This window comes from Coenobita brevimanus, chromosome 27 (genome assembly GCF_032717465.1).
Source record: "Coenobita brevimanus isolate Jiangsu-jjx chromosome 27, ASM3271746v2, whole genome shotgun sequence".
NCBI lineage: Eukaryota > Metazoa > Arthropoda > Malacostraca > Decapoda > Coenobitidae > Coenobita > Coenobita brevimanus.
The window spans coordinates 8,201,595-8,226,394 of record NC_136980.1 but is presented as its reverse complement, the minus strand read 5'-3'; the positions used below and the strand labels follow the sequence as shown (position 1 = coordinate 8,226,394).

The following is a 24,800-nucleotide window of genomic DNA, read 5'->3' as shown; positions in this document are numbered from 1 at the left end:
CCAACCAATGGACCAAGGAGTGATCATGGCAACGAAGAGGCTGTACCGACGGAAGTTCCTGGACGAGGTGATGGTTGTTCTCAAGGACGAGGACGAGCGCAGGGAGGGACGGGACACGCGAGGCCAGTGGACTTTGAAAAACCTTTGCAGCTACAAAATGAAGTCTGCAATCTACAACTGGGCCAGTGCATGGAAGGAAATCCCTGTCCAGACTCTAGAAAATGGTTGGTCTCGTCTGCTTCTCGGAACGGATGTGGAGCACGATTTCCTATGTTTTGACATGGATGACTTCCATGCACGTCTACGTGCACATGCCGACGATGTTGATGTGGACGAAGTGCGTGAGTGGTTGGATGACGACAAGGGCAATCCTGGGTATCAGACATTGTCTGATATTGAGATAGCATCTTCAGTTGCAGGTGTCAGTACCCAGCTTGAAGATTCCGACGAGGACGGCGACGATGATGCAGACTCCTCTCAGCATGACACTACTCCAGCCATCCCCAAGCTGAGCACGCTCCAGGAACACTTAGAGTTCATTCTGGACTACCTGGAGCACCCGGACTGCGACAGGGAGATGGGGCCCTTGGGACTTGTGGAGGAAGTGTGCGCTTTCAGGCAGCACATCATTAATCGTCCGAATCGTCGTTCCTTGTGTCAATCAACCATTGACAGCTTTTTCAGGCCCATGACCCCCGCTGTGCCCAGCCCTGGCTCCACTCCATTGCCTCCCCAAGACAGGCCCTCATGCTCCGAGCCACAGCCCAGCACATCAGCCACGGTGGAGTCACCACTTGACGTGAGTTTGCGCCTCTCTTCAGAGTCGTCTGCAGTGGGTATGCCATCACCATGACCCAGCGACGCACCCCTAGGTCACCTGCAAGAGCTACTCTCAGACTCTGACAGTGATTAGACGCCTACAACTTCTCCACTAGACCACACAGGAATTTACAGTGTTGTGCAGTGAAAAAAAACAGTGCATAGTGTTAAGGAATTACAATTCTGAGTGAAAAGACAAAGATTTAACTGACTTTCAATGTAACATAAATTAACTAGAGTGTGTTAGGTTTAGAAAATGGTTTTATGAGTGGAAAGACTAAGTGCAGAGTGTAACACATTTCATGAAGGTACAATGGAGCGCAAGTAAGACTAGAGTGCGCAGGGCTAAGAGAATGGAATTCTGAGTGCAAATGACTAAGTTCAGTGCAAGACTTCATGAACAGTGTACCGCAAGTGCTTCAGGAAATCCTTCTTACTGTCAGAATCTGAGAGGAGGCGCATTATTCATCGAGATGGCCAGGGACTTGCTGTAAGTACCCAGAATGTTTCATATTGTACTTTATTATCCATTCTGTACTTACCTCTAACACCTCATTTCACTCTTTTATGTCCCTTATTGGTGTCGTGTCAATAGCATCTTAGGTGCTATGCATGTGCAGTAGGGAGGTGTTTTTTTGAGTTACGCTAGGTTAGGGTCCATAACTACCACTCCAGGACCCAGAGACTTGTAAGTACCCAGAATGTTTAATACTGTATAAAATCACCTCTAAAACCTCATTTTATGGTTCTTTTGCATTTATTTCAGCCTTTTATGTCCCTTATTGGTGTGATTTGGGTGTTAAATAGGTGCTATGCATGTCCAGAGGGAGTTGTATAGGTGTTTTTCTGAGTTAGGGTCCATAAGTACAAGTCCAGGAGGCTGGGGCCCAATATCCGGACAGGACCAATTTCCGGACGTGCCTTTGGCTCTACTACATCGGATATTGGGGGTATTACATACATATATATATATATATATATATATATATGTACAGTATATGATCCACAGATATAAATGGCGAGTGATGAGAAGGGTGGGTGTTGAACTGAATGAAAGGAAGGCAATGATTGATTATGTGTGTGTGGATGAAAGGATGCGAAGATGTGTAATGGATGCAAGACCCTATAAAGGTTGGGGGAGTGGACTTTCTGACCACTACTTGGTGGTGGCCAGAATAAAGATCCAAACAAGATGGACAAATAGAAGAAGGGAAGGACGGGAAGATGGAGTATTTGCAAGGAGAGCGGAAAGGTTACAAGACGATGATAAAAAGGCAGAATATAAGAGAGAACTGGAGGAACGATTGGGCAAACATGAATTGGAGCAGATGGGAGACATGGAAGGTGTGTGCAGGATATTCACAGAAGAAATATGTGCAGCATGTGATGTGGTGTGTGGGATGAAGAGAAGACGGAGGGGGGTGCAAGGGACAGCGTGGTGGAATGAAGAGGTGAGACAGGCTGTGGCACAAAAGAAGAAAGCATACAATGAATGGATGAGAAATAGGGGCGTGGAAGAAGTTGAGAGGCGGAAGACAGAGTTATATGTAGAAAGAGAGAGAGAGGTGAAAAAATTAGTAGGAGAGAAAGAAGAGAGTAGATGAGGAATTTGGAAGGAATTTGAGTGTAAAGTGGAGTGACTAAGAAAATGCTCTGGAAAGAGAAGAGAAGAGAATAAGACAGGGTGGAAGTGAAGTTAGCAGGGGAGTGAAAGATAAAAATGGTAGATTACTAATGGAGAAGGGAGAAAAAGTGAGCAGATGGAGAGAACACTTTAAGGAATTGTTGAACATACAGGATGGAAGTGATGCGAAAATAAGTGGCTGGGGAATGGCTGGGAGAAGAAGGGAGGTGAGAAGACAGGAAGAAATCAGTAGGATAAAAGTTGTGGAAACAATGAAGAAAGTTAAATTGGGGAAAGCCCCAGGAATTGATGGAGTGTGTGGTGAAATGCTGAAGCATGGGGGAGAGACAGTAGTAGAATGGATGTGGAAGATGTGCAGATTGGCCTGGGAGGAAGGTAGAGTCCCGGAGGATTGGAAGTCAGGTATAATTATTCCCTTGTACAAAGGAAAAGGGGAAAAAGAAGTGTGTGGTAATCATAGGGGCATTTGTCTTCTTAGTATAATAGGAAAAGTGTATGGTAGGATACTCACTGACATAGTTAGAGAAAGAACAGAGGAACTAGTTGGAGAAGAACAGGGAGGCTTTAGGAAGAGAAGAGGTTGTACAGATCAGATATTCATTCTCAGATCTTTAGTGGAAAAGTTTCTAGGGAAGGGAAAGAAGTTGTATGCAGCTTTCATGGATTTGGAGAAAGCATATGACAGGGTCGATAGACAAGGATTGTGGAAAGTGGTAAGAATATATGGAGCAGATGGGAAGTTGTTGAATGCTGTGAAGAGTATGTATGATGATGCTAAGGCTGCAGTGCATGTGGATGGTGAACTGAGTGAATTTTTCTCTTTGAAGGTTGGGTTGAAACAGGGATGCGTCATGTCTCCATGGTTGTTCAGTCTGTACATGGATGGGGTAATAAAAGAGGTACAAGGTAGGGTAGTGGATGTTGGAGTGGCCCTTTGTGAGAGAGGGTAGTGTTTGGAAACTCCCTGTACTGTTGTTTGCAGATGATACTGTGTTGTTGTGTGAAGACGAAGGGGAGCTGCAAGGCTTGGTGGATGAGTTTGGGAGAGTGTGTAAGAAATGGAATCTAAAGGTGAATGTAGGGAAGAGTAAAGTGATGGTCTTTGAGAGAGGTGAAGTCAGTGAATGTACAGCGTGGTTGGATGGTAAGGAATTGGAAAATGTGAGTACGTTTAAGTACTTGGGAAGTGTGACGAGTAAGGATGGAGGTTTGGAGGGTGAAGTGCTTGAAAGAGTACAGCAGGGAAGAAAGGTTGCTGGTTCCTTGAAAGCAGTGATAAGAAACAAGGAAGTGAGCATGGAAGTGAAAAAGTTACTACACGACAATATTGTGATACCAACTCTAACATATGGATGTGAAACTTGGACGTTGTTGGAAGGACACAAGTCAAGAGTGAGAGCAGTGGAAATGAGTTATTAAAGAGAAGCCTGTGGAGTCACATGGAGAGACAGGTTGACAAATGAGGATATAAAGGAGCATTGTGGTGTGGATGTGATAGGAAGTGTTAGGAGGATCACAATGAGGTGGTTTGGCCATGTGGAGAGGATGGAGGGTGAAAGACTGACAAAGAGAGTGTATGCGAGTGAGGTGGAGGGGGGAAGAGGGAGGGGGAGGCCGAGGATGAGATGAAGGGATGGGGTGGAGAGGTATATGAGAGAGGGGGGTGTGAGTTGGGAGCAGGGCAGTGAAATGGCGGGGGACAGGGCGACTTGGAGGCGATTTGTTTGTGGCCACCCCAAACGGGATTGAGGCATCTGGCAATAGATAGATAGATAGATAGTCTAGTGGAGAAGTTCTTGCTGTTTAATCACTGTCAGAGTCCGAGAGTATCACTGGCAGGTGACCTAGGGGTGCGTCGCTGGGTCGTGGTGGTGGCGTACTCACTGCAGACGACTCTGAAGATAGACACAAACTCACATCGAGCGGTGACTCCACCATGGCTGATGTGCTGGGCTGTGGCTTGGAGCATGAGGGCCTGTCTTGGAGAGGCAACGGAGCGGAGCCAGGGCTGGGCATCGCGGGGGTCACGGGCCTGAAAACACTGTCATTCGTTGATTGATGCAAGGAATGACAATTCTGACAATTGATGATGCGCTGCCTGAAAGCACGCACTTCCTCCACAAGTCCCAAGGGCCCCATCTCCCTGTCGCAGTCCGGGTGCTCCAGGTAGTCAAGAACGAACTCTAGGTGTTCCCGGAGTGCGCTCAGCTTGAGGATGGCTGGAGTTGCGTCATGCTGAGAGGAGTCCGCATCATCGTCGCCGTCCTCGTCGGAATCTTCAAGCTGGGTACTGACACCTGCAACTGAAGATGCTATCTCAATATCAGACAATGTCTGATACCTAGGATCGCCCTCGTCGTCATCCAAACACTCACGCACTTCGTCCACATCAACATCGTCGCCATGCGTACGTAGACGTGCATGGAAGTCATCCACGTCAAAACCTAGGAAATCATACTCCACATCCGATCCGAGAAGCAGACAAGACCAACCATTTTCTAGAGTCTTGACAGGGACTTCCTTCCATGCACTGGCCCAGTTGTAGATTGCAGATTTGATGTTGTAGCGGCGAAGGTTTTCCAAAGTTCACTGGCCTCGCGTGTCCCGTCCCTCCCTGCGCTCGTCCTCATCCTCGAGAAGAACCATCACCTCGTTCAGGAACTTCCTTCAGAATAGGCGCTTTGTTGCCACAATCACTCCTTGGTCCATTGGTTGGATGAGAGCAGTCATATTAGGTGGCAGAAACATGCACCTAATGCGGCCATTCTCAGCCACCAAGTCCTTGTCGCATGGGTGGGCAGGTGCATTGTTGAGGAGAAGAAGGGCCTTTACCTGGTAGCGTGGGATTCCCAGTGTCTCCGTCTGGTAATGTATGACCTCCTTGAAGTGGCAGTGGAACCAGTCTTTGAAGATCTGGGCTGTAAACCATGCCCTCAAAGAATGGTACCAGACGACAGGAAGGACATCCATCACCCCACGAAGACACCGAGGCTGCTTTGCATGGCCAACAATAACGGGCTTAAGCCAGTGCATGCCGTTAGCACTGGCTCAACACAAAGCTGATATCCGTTCCTTGGAGAGCTTGCGGACAGGTACACGCTTCTCCGTATCCTCGGCTAGAGTGTTTGTTGGCAAAGAGCGATAGAATAAACCAGTTTCGTCAGCACTGTAGACTTGACCGAGAGTGAGGCCCTGCCTGTTGATCAAGCCCTTCACCTTGTGCTGAAACTCGTCAACTCCATCCTCGATAGCGTCCAAAGCTTCGCCATGAGCTTGACGGTTGGTAAGGCCATGCCGTAACTTGAATGCGAAGAGCCAACCCTCGGATGCCTTGAAGTCTAGGGCGTCGTGAAGCCTGGCGAACTTCTCAGCAGCAGCCTTCAGCTCCGTACCACGTACCATCACACCAGCAGCACGTTGCTGTCGATACCAAATCAACGCGGAGCAGTCGACTTTAGCAAACTTGGGAGTAAACATCACCTTCCTATCCACGTTGTGTTTGCTTCTCGATGAGAAGTCAGCCATGTACTGCATGAGTCTGTCTCGAGATCACTTAATATCGAACAAAGTAGATCGGGCCAGGTTGAACTCGCGGAGGATGCGGGAAGACCACCACCCCGCATCTACTTTCTCCAAAATCTCCCATTTCTTCTCCAGAGTCAACACCACTCTCTTCCTCTTCTCAGGCGGCGGGGCCATCATCACACACACGAAGGAGAGGCACGAGAGCAGCAGGAGTGCCTGCAGCAGGTAAGGCACCACCACAAAAGCGAGCACGTGGGCAGCCATGAACGACAAGCGTGCACTTCCGATGAGAGACAGGCGGAAAGTGGGGAGGATGCAGGGGCGCCCTAGCGGACGTTGGAGGAATGACGTGCCACAACAAAGCTGTCCCGTGCCCCGCGCGCCAAGTTCAAATTACGGGCGGGAAATATTCGTCCCCCCCCCCCCGGTTTTCAGACCATTTTGGGAATATTGGATCCCGGGATGATTATGTCCGGTTAGTGGGGATGTTCGGATATTGGGCGTTCGGATATTAGAGGAATTACTGTATATCGTATATATATATATATATATATATATATATATATATAGTAGAACCTCTCTCATTCGGACTATATGGGGGAAGGGTTGTCTGAAATAGCAGATTGTCCGGACCATCAGGGTAATCTCCAGTTCATACCAAAAACTATCTACATATGGTATGTTTGTTAATTATTAACATATGTGGCATATGTCAACCCTACGTAACTGCAAAAGATGAAAGGATACTAAAATAACCAAACTAATCATGTACGATAGTTCTATATTGCATAATTTACAGGTAAGGCCATGCCAAGAAACTAGCCTACATTTTAAATTGTATTAAGTGACTAAGGCCCATGTAGGCAAAAAAATAAATTAATTAACTGTAATATTTGGAATAAAAATAAAACTTATGAAGGCAAAAAATACATTGTCATCTTTGGCATATTGATAACGCCCATATGGGCAAGAAGCTAATGTTTGATGTACAAGTAAAGCACATTTAAGTACAAAAAATAACCTACAGTAATCATTAAACACTGCAGAATATTCTGACCCATTTTTGTGTAAGCAAACTCCTCCTTTTAACACCTTTATTCATTGCAGAAGCTACACTTGCATTAAGGGGCATGGTAAGGATTAACTTTTGAAATACAATGTAAAAATATAAATGGTTGGTGAACTAGTTGATGGAACGAATGCTAGCGTGAGTTTAAACAGGCGCCCAGGTAGCGACCTAGCGTGATCCGAGACTAAACGAATGACAATCGCTTTCCGTGCCGATACTGAAAATGACTTTAGAATTACTTTCAACATATTTTTGGAGCTTATTATTTTTAAATTTTGTCCAAATTAACAGAAATCCGGATTAAAGGGGTCCGGACCAAAGAGGTTCTACTGTATATCCATCCACCATCCAAACCTACAATGCCCCACGAGAAGCATAGGAGCCCGGGGCTAGGCAGTTGGTCCTGACATTTAATATATATATATATATATATATATATACAAGTGTATATATATATATATATATATATATATATATATATATATATATATATATACAGTATACAGGTAAGCCCTTAATTCAAGCGAGGGTTACGTTCCCAGACCCTTCGCGTATGTGGTAAATTCGCGTATATCTTCTGCCCTTGTGTGCACATAATTAAGCATGTCTACTAAGTATATTACATCTGAATAATACTGTTTATGCACTACATACACCTTATAAACTAGCATAAAGTATGAAAAACAACAAAAATGTAAGAAATTTAACACTGAAACCTGACAAGCACAGGCGTAGATGGAGACACTTCAGCAGTCTGGTGCACAACCCCTCAGTGCCTCCCATATGCTACATTCTGCCTTCTTTATTGTCCAAACAGTTGACTCATTCACCCCAAACACACGGTTCCAAGCCAGTTCACAGGCGTAGGTGGAGACACTTCAGCACAGTCTGGTGCACTAGCCCTCACTGCCTCCCGTATGCTACGTTCTGCCTTCATTATTGTAAGAACAGTTGACTCACCCCAAACACATGGTTCCAAGACAATTCACCACGAAGTCAATTCACCATCAAAACATGGATGATTTCCTGTCATTCTATAAATATACTTATTATTGATTAATTAATACTTTAATAACTAATTTTCAGGGGGATTTTATAACTCATATAAGTAAAAAACTAGTGTACTGTACTTGCTAAATAAACTGGTATGTAAATAAATGACGGGGAATTGTCCTGACAGAGAATTGTCGCCGACATTCCTCCCTGAAGTTTGTCCAACACTTTAACTTTCTCTGTCAGCAACATCACTTTACTATCATAGTCCGTTCTGGTGTGTTACCACATGCATCACTAGCACTACGCTTAGGCCCATGTTGGCAGACAAAGCAAGCAATCACAGGAAGGCAGAAAAATAAGCCACAAATAACGATTCGCGAGTCATGCATGGTTCGACCGTCGGATTCAAACTGACTGTGTGGACAGTGTGGTGCGTGGTAGACAGACCTCCCACACACACACACACACACACACACACATACATATATGTATGCACACGGGCAGCAGGTAGGCATTTTTATATTTTATTTATTTCTCTTGTATATTAAAATTATTTATTTGAATACTATAATTTTGTTTTAATTATTGTACGAAAAATTCGTGGATAACCGAAATCGTGTGAAAAAAGTTTGCGTGAATTAAGGGCTTACCTGTATATATAGGCTTACCTGTATATATAATACACACATATATATATATATCTATATATCTATATATATATATATATATATATATACATAAATATATATATATATATATATATCTATATATATATATATCTATATATATATATATATATATATATAAATATATATATATATATATATATATATATATATTATATATATATATATATATATATATATATATATATATATATTATATATATATATATATATATATATATATAATATATATATATATATATATATATATATATATATATATACATATATATATATATATATATATATATATATATATATATATATATATATAAACTTCAATATAACAAAACTTTTTATGGCAAACTTCAGATATAATGACCCACCATTTCCAGAGCGAACTTCCGCCAGATATAGCGACCTTTGGTCACTATATATGGCGGAAGTTCGCTCCCTGGCATGGTAAGTGCACTATAACAACAGTACTGTACGTTACATTATAGGCATTGTATTTATATGTACAACTTCATACAGGTTGGTATTTACTGTACATGTAATGTATAACTACATAAACCATTGAATTCTCCACATGAAAATTCATAAAGGAAGGTGTGGTTGTACACGTAGGACCGAACGACTCCATGGATATAGCGACCTTGCGTTGGTAATCCCTCGGTTAATAACGACTATCGGATATGGCAAACTTTCCGATATAACCATCCACCCCTTCCCCCAATTAGTTTGTTATATCGAGGGTTTACTGTACAGTATATACTGTGTATATATATATATATATATATATATATATATATATATATATATATATACAGTGGAACCTCGGTCCTTGAACGTCTCACATGTCAAACAAATCGGACCTCGACCAAAATATTCAAGAAATTTTTGCTCCAGAGGTCAACCAATATATCGGACCTCGACCAACACGAACGTGGCCGAACGAAGGGAAGCTGGCCGACCGACAGTCACGCGTCCACCTTTGTTGTTCGTCAACGTGGTCGTCCTGCTGTGCTTCACATTTTTCTTGATTCAGTGCAGTATTAGCCCCTAATAATGGCGCCAAAGAAAGCAAGTTCATCCAGTACGGCTACTGGCAGTGAAAAGAGGAAAGTAGTGCGGAAAATAACTGAAGAAGTGGAAAAATTATTGCTTCATCAATGAGAAACAGTTAGCAGGAGACAGTGTTAGTGAGGATATAATTTGTGAAAAGGCAAGAGAAATATAGTCACCTCGTAAAGGAAAGCACTGGTACCAGTGCTGAAACTTAAATAGGTAAGCATCTGGGGTCTTGGAACGGATTAAAATGATTTACATTATTTCTTATGGGGATAATTAGTTCGGTCCTCGACCAATTCGGTCCTGGAACAGCCTTCCAGAATGGATTGTGTTCGAGGACCGAGGTTCTACTGTATATATATACAGTAATCACTCTAATATCCGGACACCCAATAACCGAACATCCCCACTACCCGGACCTTATCGTCCTAGGATCCAACATTCCCAAAATGGTCCGAAAACCCAAAAAGAATTTTTAAAAAATCGATTTTTTGCCGTCCGTAATTTGAACTTGCCGTGCACGCTGCGGGAGAGCATTGTTTTGGTGCGTCATTCCTCCGACGTCCGATAGAGCGCCGCTGCATCCTCCCCACTTCCCGCCTGTCTCTCACCGCGACTAGACCTACGCTCTTCGCAATGGCTGCCCACGTGCTCGCTTTTGTGGTGGTGCCGTACTTGCTGCAGGGCCTCCTGCTGCTCTCGGGCCTCCTCTTAGTGTGTGTGATGATGGCCCCGCCACCTAAGAAAAGGAAGAGAGTGGTGTTGACTTTGGAAAAGAAGAGGGAGATACTGGAGAAAGTTGATGCGGGTTGGTCTTCTTCCCGCATTCTCCGCACGTACAACCTGGCCCGGTCGACTTTGTTCGATATCAAACATTCATGAGACAAACTCATTCAGTACACGGCTGACTTCTCGTCGCGAAGCAATCGCAACGTGGAAAAGAAGGTTATGTTTACCCCCAAGTTTGCAGAAATCGACCGATCCACGTTGATTTGGTACCGACAGTAACGTGCAGCTAGTGTGATGGTACGTGGAACGGAGCTGAAGGCTGCTGCTGAGAAGTTCGCAAGGCTTCACGACACCCTAGACTTCAAGGCATCCGAGGGTTGGCTCTTCGCGTTCAAGTTGCGACATGGCCTTACTAACCGTAAGGCACATGGCGAAGCATTGGACGCTAACGAGGATGGAGTTGACGAGTTTCGGCACAAGGCGAAAGGCTTGATCAACAGGGAGGGCCTAACTCTCGGTCAAGTCTACAATGCTGACGAAACTGGCCTATTCTATCGCTCGCTGCCAACGAACACTCTAGCCAAGGAGACGGAGAAGCGTGTACCTGGCCGCAAGCTTTCTAAGGAACGGATATCTGCTTTGTGTTGTGCCAGTGCTAACGGCATGCACCGGCTTAAGCCCGTTGTTGTTGGCCGTGCAAAGCAGCCTCGGTGCCTTCATGGGGTGATGGATGTCCTTCCTGTCGTCTGGTACCATTCTTTGAAAGCATGGTTCACAGCTGTGATTTTCAAAGACTGGTTTCACCATCACTTCGTCAAGGAGGTCATCCATTACCAGACGAAGACACTGGGAATCCCACGCGACCAGGTAAAGGCTCTCCTTCTGCTCGACAATGCACCTGCCAACCCGTGCGACAAGGACTTGGTTGCTGAGAATGGCCGTATTAGGTGCATGTTTCTGCCACCTAACACGACTGCTCTCATTCAACCCAAGGACCAAGGAGTGATCGTGGCAACAAAGCGCCTGTACCGTCGGAAGTTCCTGGACGAGGTGATGGTTGTTCTCGAGGACGAGGACGAGCGCAGGGAAGGACGTGACACACGAGGCAAGCGGACTTTGGAAAACCTTCGCCGCTTCAACATCAAGTCTGCGCTGTACAACTGGGCTAGTGCATGAAAGGAAGTCCCTGTGAAAACTCTTGAAAATGGCTAGTCTCGTCTGCTTCTCGGAACGGATGTGGAATACAATTTTCTAGGGTTTGACGTGGATGACTTCCATGCACGGCTATGTACGCACAGCGACGTTATTGATGTGGACGATGTTCGTGAGTGGTTGGACGATGACGAGGGCGATCCTGGGTATCAAACGTTGTCTGATATCAAGATCGCGTCTTCGGTTGCTGGTGTCAGTCCCTAACTTGAAGATTCCGACAATGAAGGCGACGATGATGCGGACTCCTCTCAGCAGGACACTACTCCAGCCATCCCCAAGCTGAGCGCACTCCGGGAACATCTAGAGTTCGTCCTAGACTACCTGGAACACCCGGACTGCGACAGGGAGATGGGGCCCTTGGGACTCATGGAGGAAGTGCGTGCTTTCAGGCAGCGCATCATCAATCGCCAGAATCGTCAGTCATTGCGTCAGTCAACGATTGACAGTTTTTTCAGGCCCGTGACCCCCACTGTGCCAAGCCCTGGCTCCACTCCGTTGCCTCCCCAAGACAGGCCCTCATGTTCCGAGCCACAGCCCAGCACATCAGCCACGGTGGAGTCACCGCTCGACGTGAGTTTGCGGCTTTCCTCAGAGTCCTCTGCAGTGGGTACGCCATCACCACGACCCAGCGATGCACCCCTTGGTCGCCTGCCAGTGATACTCTCGGACTCTGACAGTGAATAAACAGCAAGAACTTCTCCACTAGACCATACGGGAATTTTGAGTGTTGTGCAGTGAAAAAAACGGTGTGTTGTGTTAAGGTTTTCGAGTTGAGAGAAAAGACTCAGTGGAAACTAAATTTAACGTAAATAAACTTCTTTGTTTTGGCTTTGGAAATTTTGAAAAGATTGGGAAAAGTTAATGCGCAACACAAAATTAAACTGGAACATTATTTGGACTAAAGTGAACACCGTGAAGAGAATGGACTTCTGCGTGTTATTGACTAAGTTCAGTGCAAGACTTCAGGAAGAGTGTACTGCAAGTGCTTCAGGAAATCGTTCTTACTGTCGGAGTCCGAGAGGAGGAGGTTATTCATCGAGGTGGCTAGGGACTTGCTGTAAGTGGCCAGAATGTTTCATACTGTACTTTTTTCCATACTATACTTACCAAAATGTTTCATACTGTACTTTTTTCCATACTATACTTACCTCATGCATGTGCAGTTGGAATGTGTTTTTCAGAGTTAGGCTAGGTTAGGGTCCATAAGTACCAGAATGTTTATTAATGTACGAACATACTTCTAAACCCTCATTATATGTTACTTTTGCATTTATTTCAGTCATTTATGTGCCTTATTGATGTGATTTGGGTGTTAAATAAGTGCTATGCATGTCCAGAGGGAGTTGTATAGGGGTTTCTCTGAGTTAGAGTCCATAAGTACAAGTCCATAAGCTGGGGCCCAATATCCAGACAAAACCAATAACCGGACCTACCAATGGCTCTATTACGTCGGATATTGGAGTGATTACTGTATATAAATATATATACCTGTATGTATATATATATATATATATATATGTGTGTGTGTGTGTGTGTGTGTGTGTGTAGTAACCTCTCAACTAATGCAAGTTTAAACAACGCATTTTCGTTTTAACACAAGCAAATATTTAAGGAGATATATTTAACTAACAAGGGTTTCTTGATTTAACGTGACTTTACATGTACGTGTTGTTTTCAAATTAGCTGCATGCGCCTTGGACAGTCCCGAGCTGATAGACCTTCTTGGGGATGGTTTAATTTATGCAATTGAAAAAAAAACATACTGTATATATACTGTATCTGTTCCATTACGGTAAATTAAGTCTTTACAAATCAGGACAGGAGAGAGAGGAGGGGGAGCGGCAGGAGGTGGGCGAGAAAGGTGAGGAGGGACAGCAGCAGACGACGAGTGATGCACAGATGAAGTGATGCTTAGTGTTGTTAATGTTTGTGAACTACTTACCGTAATGAAAATGTTGCTTTTACTGTATTGTTTCTATGACCTAATACAGTATATGCATTAATAATGTTAAGGAACTTTCACAATGCCGTAAAAGACGTAAAATTGAAAGAAAATCCGTGTTAAAAACGAAAACAGTACTGTTTGTATTTGGGAAGAAGTAAACACCACTTCGGCCCAGCTAGGGCTCAAATGTTGTTTACTTCTCCTCAAATACAGTATACTGTTTTTGTTTTTTACGTGGATTTTCTTTCAAATTAATATTGTTGCTTTTAAGTTTAGAGTGGCATAACTTCCCAAATGGGTAGACTTTCCCAGAGTCCAAGAACGTAATCCCCTATACAATATTACCATTGTTTCTTATGGGAAAATTATGTTTAAATAACGCATTTTTAGATAACGTGACCTCTCCAGGAACATAACCCTCGTGTTATTTGAGAAATTATTGTATTATATATATATATATATATATATACAGTGCTCATCAGAAGTATGGAGCGCCCTGCGTCCCTCCTGAGAAACAAACCTTTCAACATTGAAAAACATATAAATAATGCATTTTATTTACCTTTAGTGCTTCGTAGGGTAGCCTTGACGTTTCTTCACGGACCTGAGACGTCTTGGAAGTGAAAGGGCGAGGCTCCTGAGGTGCTGGAGGGGTATTTTGTCCCAGGAGTCACGTATGGCGGCTTCCAACTTAGGCAGAGAGCTCACGTCTTTCCCTTGGAGACTCTTCTTTACGAGGTACCAGAGGTTTTCAATCGGGTTGAGGTCTGGGCTATTTCCTGGCCAGTCTGTCATGAATGATACCTCGCAGTCACGAAGCCAATTGGTGACCGATTTGGCCTTGTGAGCAGGTGCACCGTCCTGTTGAAACACTCGTGCACCTGTTAGCTCGAAGGAGTCTGGTAAATGATCACAGAGAAGCTCCAGGTAAACATCCTGATTCACTCTGAGGTTCTTGGGAAGTACAACAAGCTTCTCCAAACCCTTCCCTGAGAAACAACCCCATACCATGAGTGAATCAGGATGTTTAACTGTGCTTTCTACATACCGTGGGTCAAGTGGGTCACTACCTTTGCGTCGATACACACGTGCTCCTCAGTTACAGGTAACACTAAACGTTGCCTCATCAGACCACAACACTGACAACCATTGCTCCTCACCCCAGGTTAGATATTTATTAGCAAAGGCAAGCCTACGAATTCTCTGGCTCTTGGTGAGAAGAGGCTTTTTCACAGGCCTGTGACTTGTGTAACCAAGCTCATGCACCCTACGATACACTGTTCTCACTGACACCTCACCAAACACTTCCGGGTTGCTCTCCTTAATTTTCCTTGCACTCACACGAGGATTAAACTCCACTGCACGTTTTAAAACATTAACAGACCTTGGGGAAATTTTCCTAGGCCTACCAGACCTCGGTTTCTTTGTGGGAACTGCACCACTGTTTTCCTCCCGAAACCGCGCACACCAACGACGCACTGTCGATCGTGCCACACCAACCAATTCACTAATTTCCTTTGTCTGGTGGCCTGCCTCCTTTAGAGCAATGATCTGGGATATGATTTCACTCGATAGTTCACGGGTAGGTGCCATAACAAAGTTCTGAAGGCGAAAACACTGCGGGACACTCGGTAAAAAATGCCGCAATTTGAGAGGGACACTCGGCAGAGTTCCTCTCTCTCAGGCAGCCCGTGGGCGACTGAGGCGGGAACCAACCAGCGCGTCGGAAGGCCTCAGGCTACCGTGACGTCATGCTCGGAGCTCAAACTTGTGGCTCAATTCTTACCCCCCAAAATGGGTGATTCTTTTTGGACCATAAGTATTGCGCGCCTGGCGGACAACGCTGAATACTTCTGACGAGTACTGTATATATATATATATATATATATATATATATATATATATATTATATATTTATATAACTATCTATCTATCTATATATATATACACATATATATATATAGATAGATAGATAGATAGATAGATATATATATATATATTATATATATATACTGTAGCGGTATATATATATATATATATATATATATATATATATATATATATATATATATATATAGTGTGTTGGGTACACTATTACACTGTTGTATTATTTATAAAGGCTCCAACATGTTTGCATGCATCAGCCTTGGTCACCTAATGGCACCTCTCCATGCTTCTCGATCTCTGGCTGCCTCAATATTCAGTCTCTTCTCCCTGAGGTCATACTCCATGACCTCGTCCCTGGCTTTTTTAGGTCAACCTCTCACAACTCTATCCCCAAATATTCACACTTCTCAACCTCCATCCTTTCAACATGCCCATGTCATCTCACTCTACTCCTCTTCATCACACCAGTATATTCCAGTCCCATCCTTCCTCTTAACTCTTCAGTCGTAATCCTAGCCCCCCCAGGTATTTTGAAATTTTTCATGGGTATTTGGTATGATGACAGTAGCTGAATATCCTTAACAACCACTGCATTCTTGAATGTGTCCAAACACTACTTTTGAAGCTTTCAGGAACCCACAAAACTACAGTATTAACACACTCAGTCCTCACCTGACCCACTCAGCCCAGAGATGTCTTCTTTACTATATTTTTCCTAACTCCTATATTTTTTAGAAGGATAAGGTACAGCCTAAATAAATCCTTTCAATACAAAAGGCCTTTCCTACGTTCTGGTATCAACAAAAATAAACTACTGAGCAAAGGATGTCACTGAAATTCATGGGGTTAGTGTCTAGGATGTGTGATTGGAAAATTCTACTTCACAACAGACAACTTTCAATATGAGACAATTTGCTTAATGACTATGGAGATAAAAGTACAATCAGCCAGACCTCTTTTTCCATCTAAGAATGGGGTGAGGTAGGGTCCAGGAAGCAAGAAAAAATTGATAACAGCAAAAGAAGCCAAAGACTGTCCAATTAAATGGGCCACACACTCATCGTTCACCATTCAAGTCATTGGAATAAATCATCATGGGGTTGATGTGGATGTGGTTGAGAAGATTAGGAGAAATACACTGAGGTGGTTCGGACATGTGGAGAGAATGGAGAATGAAAGACTGACTAAGAGGGTGTATGTAGGTGAGGTGGAGGGAGGGAGAGGGAGGGGTAGATCGAGGATGAGGTGGAGGGATAGAGTTGAGAGGTATATGAGGGAGGGGGGGGGTGAGTTGGGGGGAGGGTAGTCAATGGTGGGTGACAGAGCGACTTGGAGGCGTTTTGTCTGTGACCACCTTTTGCGGGATTAGGGCGTCGGGCTATAGATAGATAGATAGATCATCATCATCATTATTAGCATCATCATTATCACCATCATCATTATCCCACCTCTTTTTCCCTCCCGTAGGTGGGGTGAGATTGGAACCATGAAGCATGAAAATAGAAAAAATATGACTGGTAGTGCCAACAACATGCTTAATTAGATGGCCCACACGCACGCACGCACGCACACACACAAACAAACACACACACACACACACACACACACACACACACATTAAATCAACATGAAATAAAAGTCAGCTCAACTCACTACTGCAGACACTGGAGAAGATATCCTGAGGTGCGGGTGTTGATGGCGGAAGCAGCCTCAGTAAGTTTGTACTGCCCATCTTCGTTGTACACACCCACCACTACACCCTTCTGGCAAAAATAAATACAGGTACTGTAAATAAATAAACAGTACTGTACTAGCTGACATAACTAGTCCAATACCATGACTTAAATTTTGTACCGGTGCAGTTACAAGAACTTTGTGGAGGGTGGGAACAGTCTCAAAGGTAACTATAATCAATGTACACTCCCACCACCACACCCTTCTGGAGAGAGAGAGAGAGAGAAAAAAAAAAAACTATTACCTGACAGAACTGGCTCACTCTCACAATTTAAATTCTATACTGGCAGGGTAGTATGAAATCTGAAGAGGGTAGGAACATCTTGGTTACTAGAGTCATTGCATACTCCCACCACAAGACCCATCTGCCCCCCCCCCCCAAAGAAACACTCTACTATCTGATGGAATTTGGTCACCCCCACAATTAAAATTCTGTACTGTTGTAGATTCATAAAATTTGACAACGGTAAGAATTAATTAGAAAATAAAAAATAAACCCAAACTTCTTTTCTAACCTAAGGATAAGGTGAGGTTCAGTCATCATCATCATCATCATCATCATCATCATCCAGACCTCCTTTCCCACCCTAGGGCAGGGTGAAGAGTAGCAATATCCAGACAGCCCAAATTTCCCCAATCCAATGGGCCACACTTCCGTTCACTCACCATTCAAGCCCCCAGAATCCTGGCTCTATCGGATACGCCAGAAACATTCACCACTTGCTGTAGCTTCACATAATCGTATCCGACAGAGTCAATCCAGACGCTGCCACGTTAAAAGGGGTGTCAAAACCCCTGATCGTGCACTTCTCCTCACAACATTCATCCAGCCAGCTTGATCTCCTGTCAGTTCCCTAGCCTCACCGACTTCCAAACCTCTCTTCCTCACACACTCATCCACCATATCTCTCCACCTTCTCCTTGGCCTACCTCGCCTCCTCCCTCCTTCGAATTCACTCAGATATACATTTTTCACCACTCTGTTGTTATCCATTCTCTCCACATGACCATTACATCTCAGTACACTCTCTTCAATTCTTGTGTCCACCGACATCTTCACTCCACATCTTTCATGAAACATTATTTCGTATCCTATCCACCCTCTCTACTCCACATACATTCCTCAGCAGTCCCATCTCCACTGCTCTTACTCCTAACTTTTCATTTTCATGCCACACCATAGTCTCACATCCATATGTTAAAGTTGGCACTCACGCTACGGTACTTCATGTTAGCCTCATGCAGCTGCAACACTCAAGCCTCTGTTTCTTATCAAGGCCTTCATTGCACCAGCTACTTTTCTTCCTTGTGTCACTCTACAGTAAAACCTCGATATAACGGACTTCAATAGACCGGAATACTCTTTTATCAGACTCGAGGAGCTATTGGACCAAACTCCTATGTATCAGAAAAAGTCTGATACAGCCAGAAGCAGTCGAGACTGCCTGACCACTTCAGCTATGTTCACCACAATAATGTAAATAAAAGACATATTTATCAGTTTACAGTACAGTATTATTATATATAATTATACCATTTGATTAATGTAGTGAAGTTATGACACTGTACTGTACAGTACTGCATTGGTAGTCAAAACTGTTTAAAACCGTTCATGTGATCCGGACTAATGTCTGATATACGGGAAAAAGTCCGGATTAGCAGGGGGAAGTCCAGATGTCACTTTTATCGGAATTTTGTATTTTTCGGAATGGTTTGGGCCACAATTAGTCCATTATAGTGAGGTCTTATTGTACTTTCAACTTCTTTTGCACATTTTCCTCTCTTTTCTATCACTGTACCCAGGTATTTGAACTCTCTCATCAATTCCAGTCTCTCTCCATTCACAGTTACATCACACTGGGAGTCACCTTCTCTCTCAATAACCATCACTTTACTCTTCTCTGCATTTACTCTCAAGGCACGACACACACACATCAGCAAAACTCTGCACTAGCCTACGAGGTTCTTGTCCGGTACTTGCAAGCAGTACTGCATCATCAGCAGACAACAAATCTGAGACATTCCATCCATCATCATTCATTATGAACGCCATCCCTCTCTCCATTCCTCGTGTTTTTACTTCTCTCATCACCCTATCCATATATATATTGAACAACCATGGGGACATCACACAACCTTGTCACACAACCACACTGATCGTGAACCATTCACTTAGATGCCCATTAACCCTTACACATGCTTCACTACCATCACAAAAACTCTTGACGGCACCTAGCAGCTCACCCTCTACACCGTACATGCGCAAAACCTTCCACAATCCTCCTCTGTCCACTTTGTCATATGCTTTTTCCAGATCCATGAATCCCATAAACATCTCATGGTCTTTCTCACAAGCCTTCTGTACTATCTGTCTCACTACAAATATCTGATCCACACATCCTCTGCCACTCCTAAAGCCACCCTGTTCATCACTCACTAGGAGTTCTGATATCTCTCTTAACATGCTCTATAATAATTCTTCCATATACCTTCCCTACCACATTCAATAAACTTAGGCCACGATAATACTTGCACTCACTTCGCTCACCTTTATTTTTGAACAGAGGTACAATCACAGCCTTTTTCCACTCTGGAGGCACAGTTTCATTCATCCATGCCTTCTTACATATCTCCAACAAGCACATCATTCCTCTCTCCACTACACTTAAGGATCTCTGCATACACCTCATCAATCCCAGCTGCTTTCTCATTTTTCAGCCGCTTCACGGCACTCTTCACCTGTGCGTGTGTCATGTCTCCTGGTACTGCATTCCTTCTCTGTACATCCCCAAAACCAATCATGTTTACAGTCGCTCTTCTCTCTCAATTCCCATTCATCAGGCTTTTGAAATATTCCTTCCATCTGTTCCTTACTTCATCTCCATGGGTTAATTATCTACCACCTACATCCTTCACACCATCACATTTCTTTCCACTTTCACTTCTATATTTCCACACTTTTTTTTTTTTTTTTTTTTTTTTTAACAGAACAGAGGAAGGAAAAACAAATGAATAAAAAAAAAATACTCCATACACCACATTATTGATGTCCTCTGTTCATAAAATATATGTAACAGTTAGACTTGAACAGCTGTAGGTTGAAGTTTTGAAGGAAACAACTCTGGGGAAGCAAGTTCCACAGAGATGCGGTTCGGGAAATGAAAGAATTCTGATAGGCAGAAGTTCTGCAATATGCTAATGTGACAGTCAACTCATGAGCGCTACCAGATGCCCGTGTAGCATGATGGAAGGCATGGAGAGGTGGCACAATGCACGCAACTTCATCTGAGCATTTGCTATAAAAATATCTGTAAAATAATGCAAAGGAGGCAACATTCCTTCCTACTTGTAGGGGAGGTAGTTTATTAGTATAGCAGGGTTATTTATAATTCTAACAGCTTTGTTCTGAATTTTGTCTAGTAGTTTTTAATGCAACCTCTCCACATCCATTCCACAAGGGTGAGTAGTATTCAAGCTGAGAGTGCACATGACTTACAACTGCTCGTCAGTGAAGAAGTTACGGACTCTGTACAATAATCCAAGTTTCTTTGAGGTAGTTTTAGCAAGTGATCTGACATGAGAGATCCAGCTGAGGGCACTTAAGTGAGACACTAAGAATTTCAATACTTTTGGAGATGGGAATATTTGTAACATTGAAGGTAATATACAAATCTGGCAATACCTGTCTATCAGTAAATTGTATAAATTTTTTACTGGCATTATGTGAGACAAGGTTGTTTTGTCCCTATTCACTGATCATAGATAAGTCTTGATTTATGGAGATGGCTGTACTGAGTTGAGAGTTAGAGATATCAGACTTTGTAAATGGGTGTCTGAGTGTGAATGAAGAGTTGAGTCATCTGCATATGAATGGATGGGACTGTGAGTGACAGATATGAGATCATTAATATGAACCAGGAATAGGGTTGGTGCCAGAACTGAATAACTTTCTATTTTCAGAGTAGTTCGCAAACATTTTTCTTCCTAGATCATCATTTACCTCCTTCAACATATTAACTTATTTCAACTGAACCCCTGTCCTGTAACCACTTTAGCCATTTCTTCCTTTTTTCCTCCACCGCTCTCTTTACCTCCTCATCTCACCATGCTGTACCTTTCTTCTTTGTTGTTACTCTTGCCACACCAAACACCGCTTTAGCATTCCTAACTCAGCAATCCCTATATGCATTCCACAGACTGCCCAGATCCATTTAATTCCAATTCACTAATTCTAACTCCTCCTCTACTTTGGTCCCGTAATCATCTGCCATTTCTTTGATCCTAAGCTTCTAAACTTTCAGTCTTTCTCCCTGACTCCTCCTCTCTCTCCTAATCCACCTCACTCCCCTCAGCTTGATCTTGCATACTACAATCATATGATCTAACAGACCTCCACATCGTCCTCTCACGGCCCTTGGATCAGCAACCATTCCCATCATCGACCTCTCTACAAGCACGTAATCAATCAGGCTTCTTTCAACACGATCCTCGTTCCCTCTATAACATATATATTTATGTGCATCTCTGTGTTTAAATACAAATTATAAATGCACAACCTCCTCTCCTGACACATATCCTTTAGTCTCTTCCCATTATCATTTTCTCCTGGTACTCCATAACAACCCATTAAGTCATCCTCAGGACCAGTGCCTACTCTTACCTTCATATCCCCCATTACAATCACTTTATAGCTCCTGGGCATTTCTCCAACTACTTCACTCAGCTCATCCCAAAACCTGTCTTTCTCTCTTTCATTCCCATCCTCACACAGTGCATATGCTGCAATCACTACCACTTTCACCTTCTCAAACTTGAACTTAACATATATACACCTCAAGCTGACACATACATAGTCTCTCATTCCATTCTGCCACACCTCATCCATCAACAAAGCAACTCCTTCCTTACATCTTCCTCGCTAATTCATTCCCTATCTTACACATTTCACACCCTCCCACTCCTCCTCTTTACACCCTTTCATCTTCATTTCACACAATGCCATCACGGCATATCTCGCACTCTTGAACATATACACCACTTCCACCCTCTTGCTCTCCTCATTCACACCTCTCACATTCCACATGGCCACACGAATCTGCTCATTTGGTTGAGGCCCTGGGCAGGTATTGGGCCCTCCGAGGCTCTCTGAAACGACTGCCATGATTAAATGATTTTGGATAGGGGAATCTGGGGGACACTTAACCCTGCCAGAAACCCCGGTTATATGGTTACCACCCTGTGCAGTAAATGGTTCCCGGGTACAGGAAACCATTTGGCTTGTCACTCAGTGTAGAGATCATATGGCATCTCTACACTGAGTGAGTGGATCATGGGTGCCACCACCTACCAATGAGGTTCAGTCTGGAGAAGTACCAGTACCAAAATTCTGACCGATACCGATATCACAAAATTGGACAGATATCGATATCAGTGAGGAAGGGTGGTGCCTGCCATCTGAGGGCCATAGCAGGACCCTGAGCCGCTGATGCGAGGCTACCAGCCTGCCTTGTACATGTCCATGGTGGCAGATGTGGCTCATTATCAAAGAATGTACTGTTTTACTACACACCATGTACTCAAAATAATATGATACTAAATAATTGGATAATACCAATAATTTATTTTTCTATCTATCTATCTATAGCCCGACGCCCTAATCCCGCAAAGGGTGGCCACAGACAAAACACCTCCAAGTCGCTCTGTCATCCACCATTTGACTACCCTCCCCCCAACTCACCCCCCCCTCCCTCATATACCTCTCAACTCCATCCCTCCACTTCATCCTCGGTCTACCCCTCCCTCTCCCTCCCTCCACCTCACCTACATACACCCTCTTAGTCAGTCTTTCATTCTCCATTCTCTCCACATGTCCAATTTATTTTTCATTCCTATAAAAGATCCAAATTGTGTTTAACAAAATAACTTCCAGTGAATGATATACTACGCATGAAATTCCTTTTATGCATCTGTAGTATCGGCAGAAAATCAGCCAATACCGATTTCGATACCCATACTCTAATAATGGGCCAATACCAGATACCGATACATCGGTACAGCTCTACTTCAGTCCAGGAAACAATATATATATATAAACAGAAAAGAACCAAGACTCTGTTCAATTAAATGGGCCTCACTCTCATTCACCCACAATTCAAGACCCTGCAATCCTGACTCCACCCCACAAGCATAACATCCACATTTACACACTACATGCCTCCTATTAGCTACATTATCCAACAAATATAAATAATAATAATAATAATAATAATAACTACAAAATGGTAATAATAATATTAATAATAAAAATAATAATAATGATAATAAAAATAATAATAATAATAATTTGAGATATTGTCGTTCTATTTTATGAAGGCAGTTTGGGTGGGGCAGCCTAAGACCGGCAGCCCAAGACCTCACACCACTAGCTCTGTTGACACATCACCGCCGCAACACACATGTAATTACACCTGCTCACCTCTCTCTCCATCTCCTATTTTAAGTTAGTAACTACTTATAAATGAATTTTACATGCTCTGTATAGATGTAATTTAAAAAATCTACAGTATAGTGTAAATCCGGTAAGACTTGTCAGCATTGCTTTTGCGACATTGTCAAGTGGAGTGACATGGGAGATAGCCTTGTGTGTGCGTCTCATACTCGGTCAGTCTCCCGCCATGGAAGCTTGCCCATCAAAATTCAAAACAAGAGAAAAAATAAAGAAAATAAAAACAGAAGTAATCCCTCTAATATCCGAACGTCCAATATCTGAACATCCCCACTAACCGGACATAATCATCCCGGGATCCAATATTCCCAAAATGGTCCAACAACCGCAAAAAAAAAAAAAAAGATTTTTCCCTGCTCGTAATTTGAACTTGGCACGCGGGGTGCGGGACAGCTTTGTTGTGGCGCGTCATTCCTCCGACGTCCGCTAGAGCGCCCCTACATCCTCCCCACTTTCCGCCTGTCTCTCATCGGAAGTGCATGCTCTCCAAGGAACAGATATCTGCTTTGTGTTGAGCCAATACTAACGGCATGCAACAGCTTAAGCCCGTTATTGTTGGCCATGCAAAGCAGCCTCGGTGTCTTCGTGGGGTGATGGATGTCCTTCCTGTTGTCTGGTACCATTCTTTGAAGGCATGGTTTACAGCCCAGATCTTCAAAGACTGGTTCCACTGCCACTTTGTCAAGGAGGTCATACATTACCAGACGGAAACACTGGGAATCCCGTGCCACCAGGTAAAGGCCCTCCTTCTCCTCGACAATGCACCTGCCCACCCATGCGACAAGGACTTGGTGGCTGAGAATGGCCGGATTAGGTGCATGTTTCTGCCACCTAATACGACTGCTCTCATCCAACCAATGGACCAAGGAGTGATCGTGGCAACAAAGCGCCTATACCTAAGGAAGTTCCTGGACGAGGTGATGGTTGTTCTCGAGGATGAGGAGGACCGCAGGGAGGGACAGGACACGCGAGGCCAGCGGACTTTGGAAAACCTTCGC

At 43.6% G+C, this 24,800-nt stretch overlaps 1 protein-coding gene across 3 annotated transcripts in view; it reads right to left on the bottom strand.

Moving 5' to 3' along the window:
* The window catches only part of LOC145394557 (cytosol aminopeptidase-like), a 102,152-nt gene that overhangs the window by 64,771 nt on the left and 12,581 nt on the right, over positions 1-24,800 (bottom strand). For all 3 annotated transcript variants that reach the window (XR_013896434.1, XM_080268396.1, XM_080268395.1), the window contains exon 2: positions 17,217-17,326. Coding sequence is in view for 2 of the 3 variants with exons in the window: in XM_080268396.1 (XP_080124522.1) it covers positions 17,217-17,326 (110 nt within the window). In the remaining variant the exon portion in view is untranslated. The remainder of the gene's footprint in view (positions 1-17,216; positions 17,327-24,800) is intronic.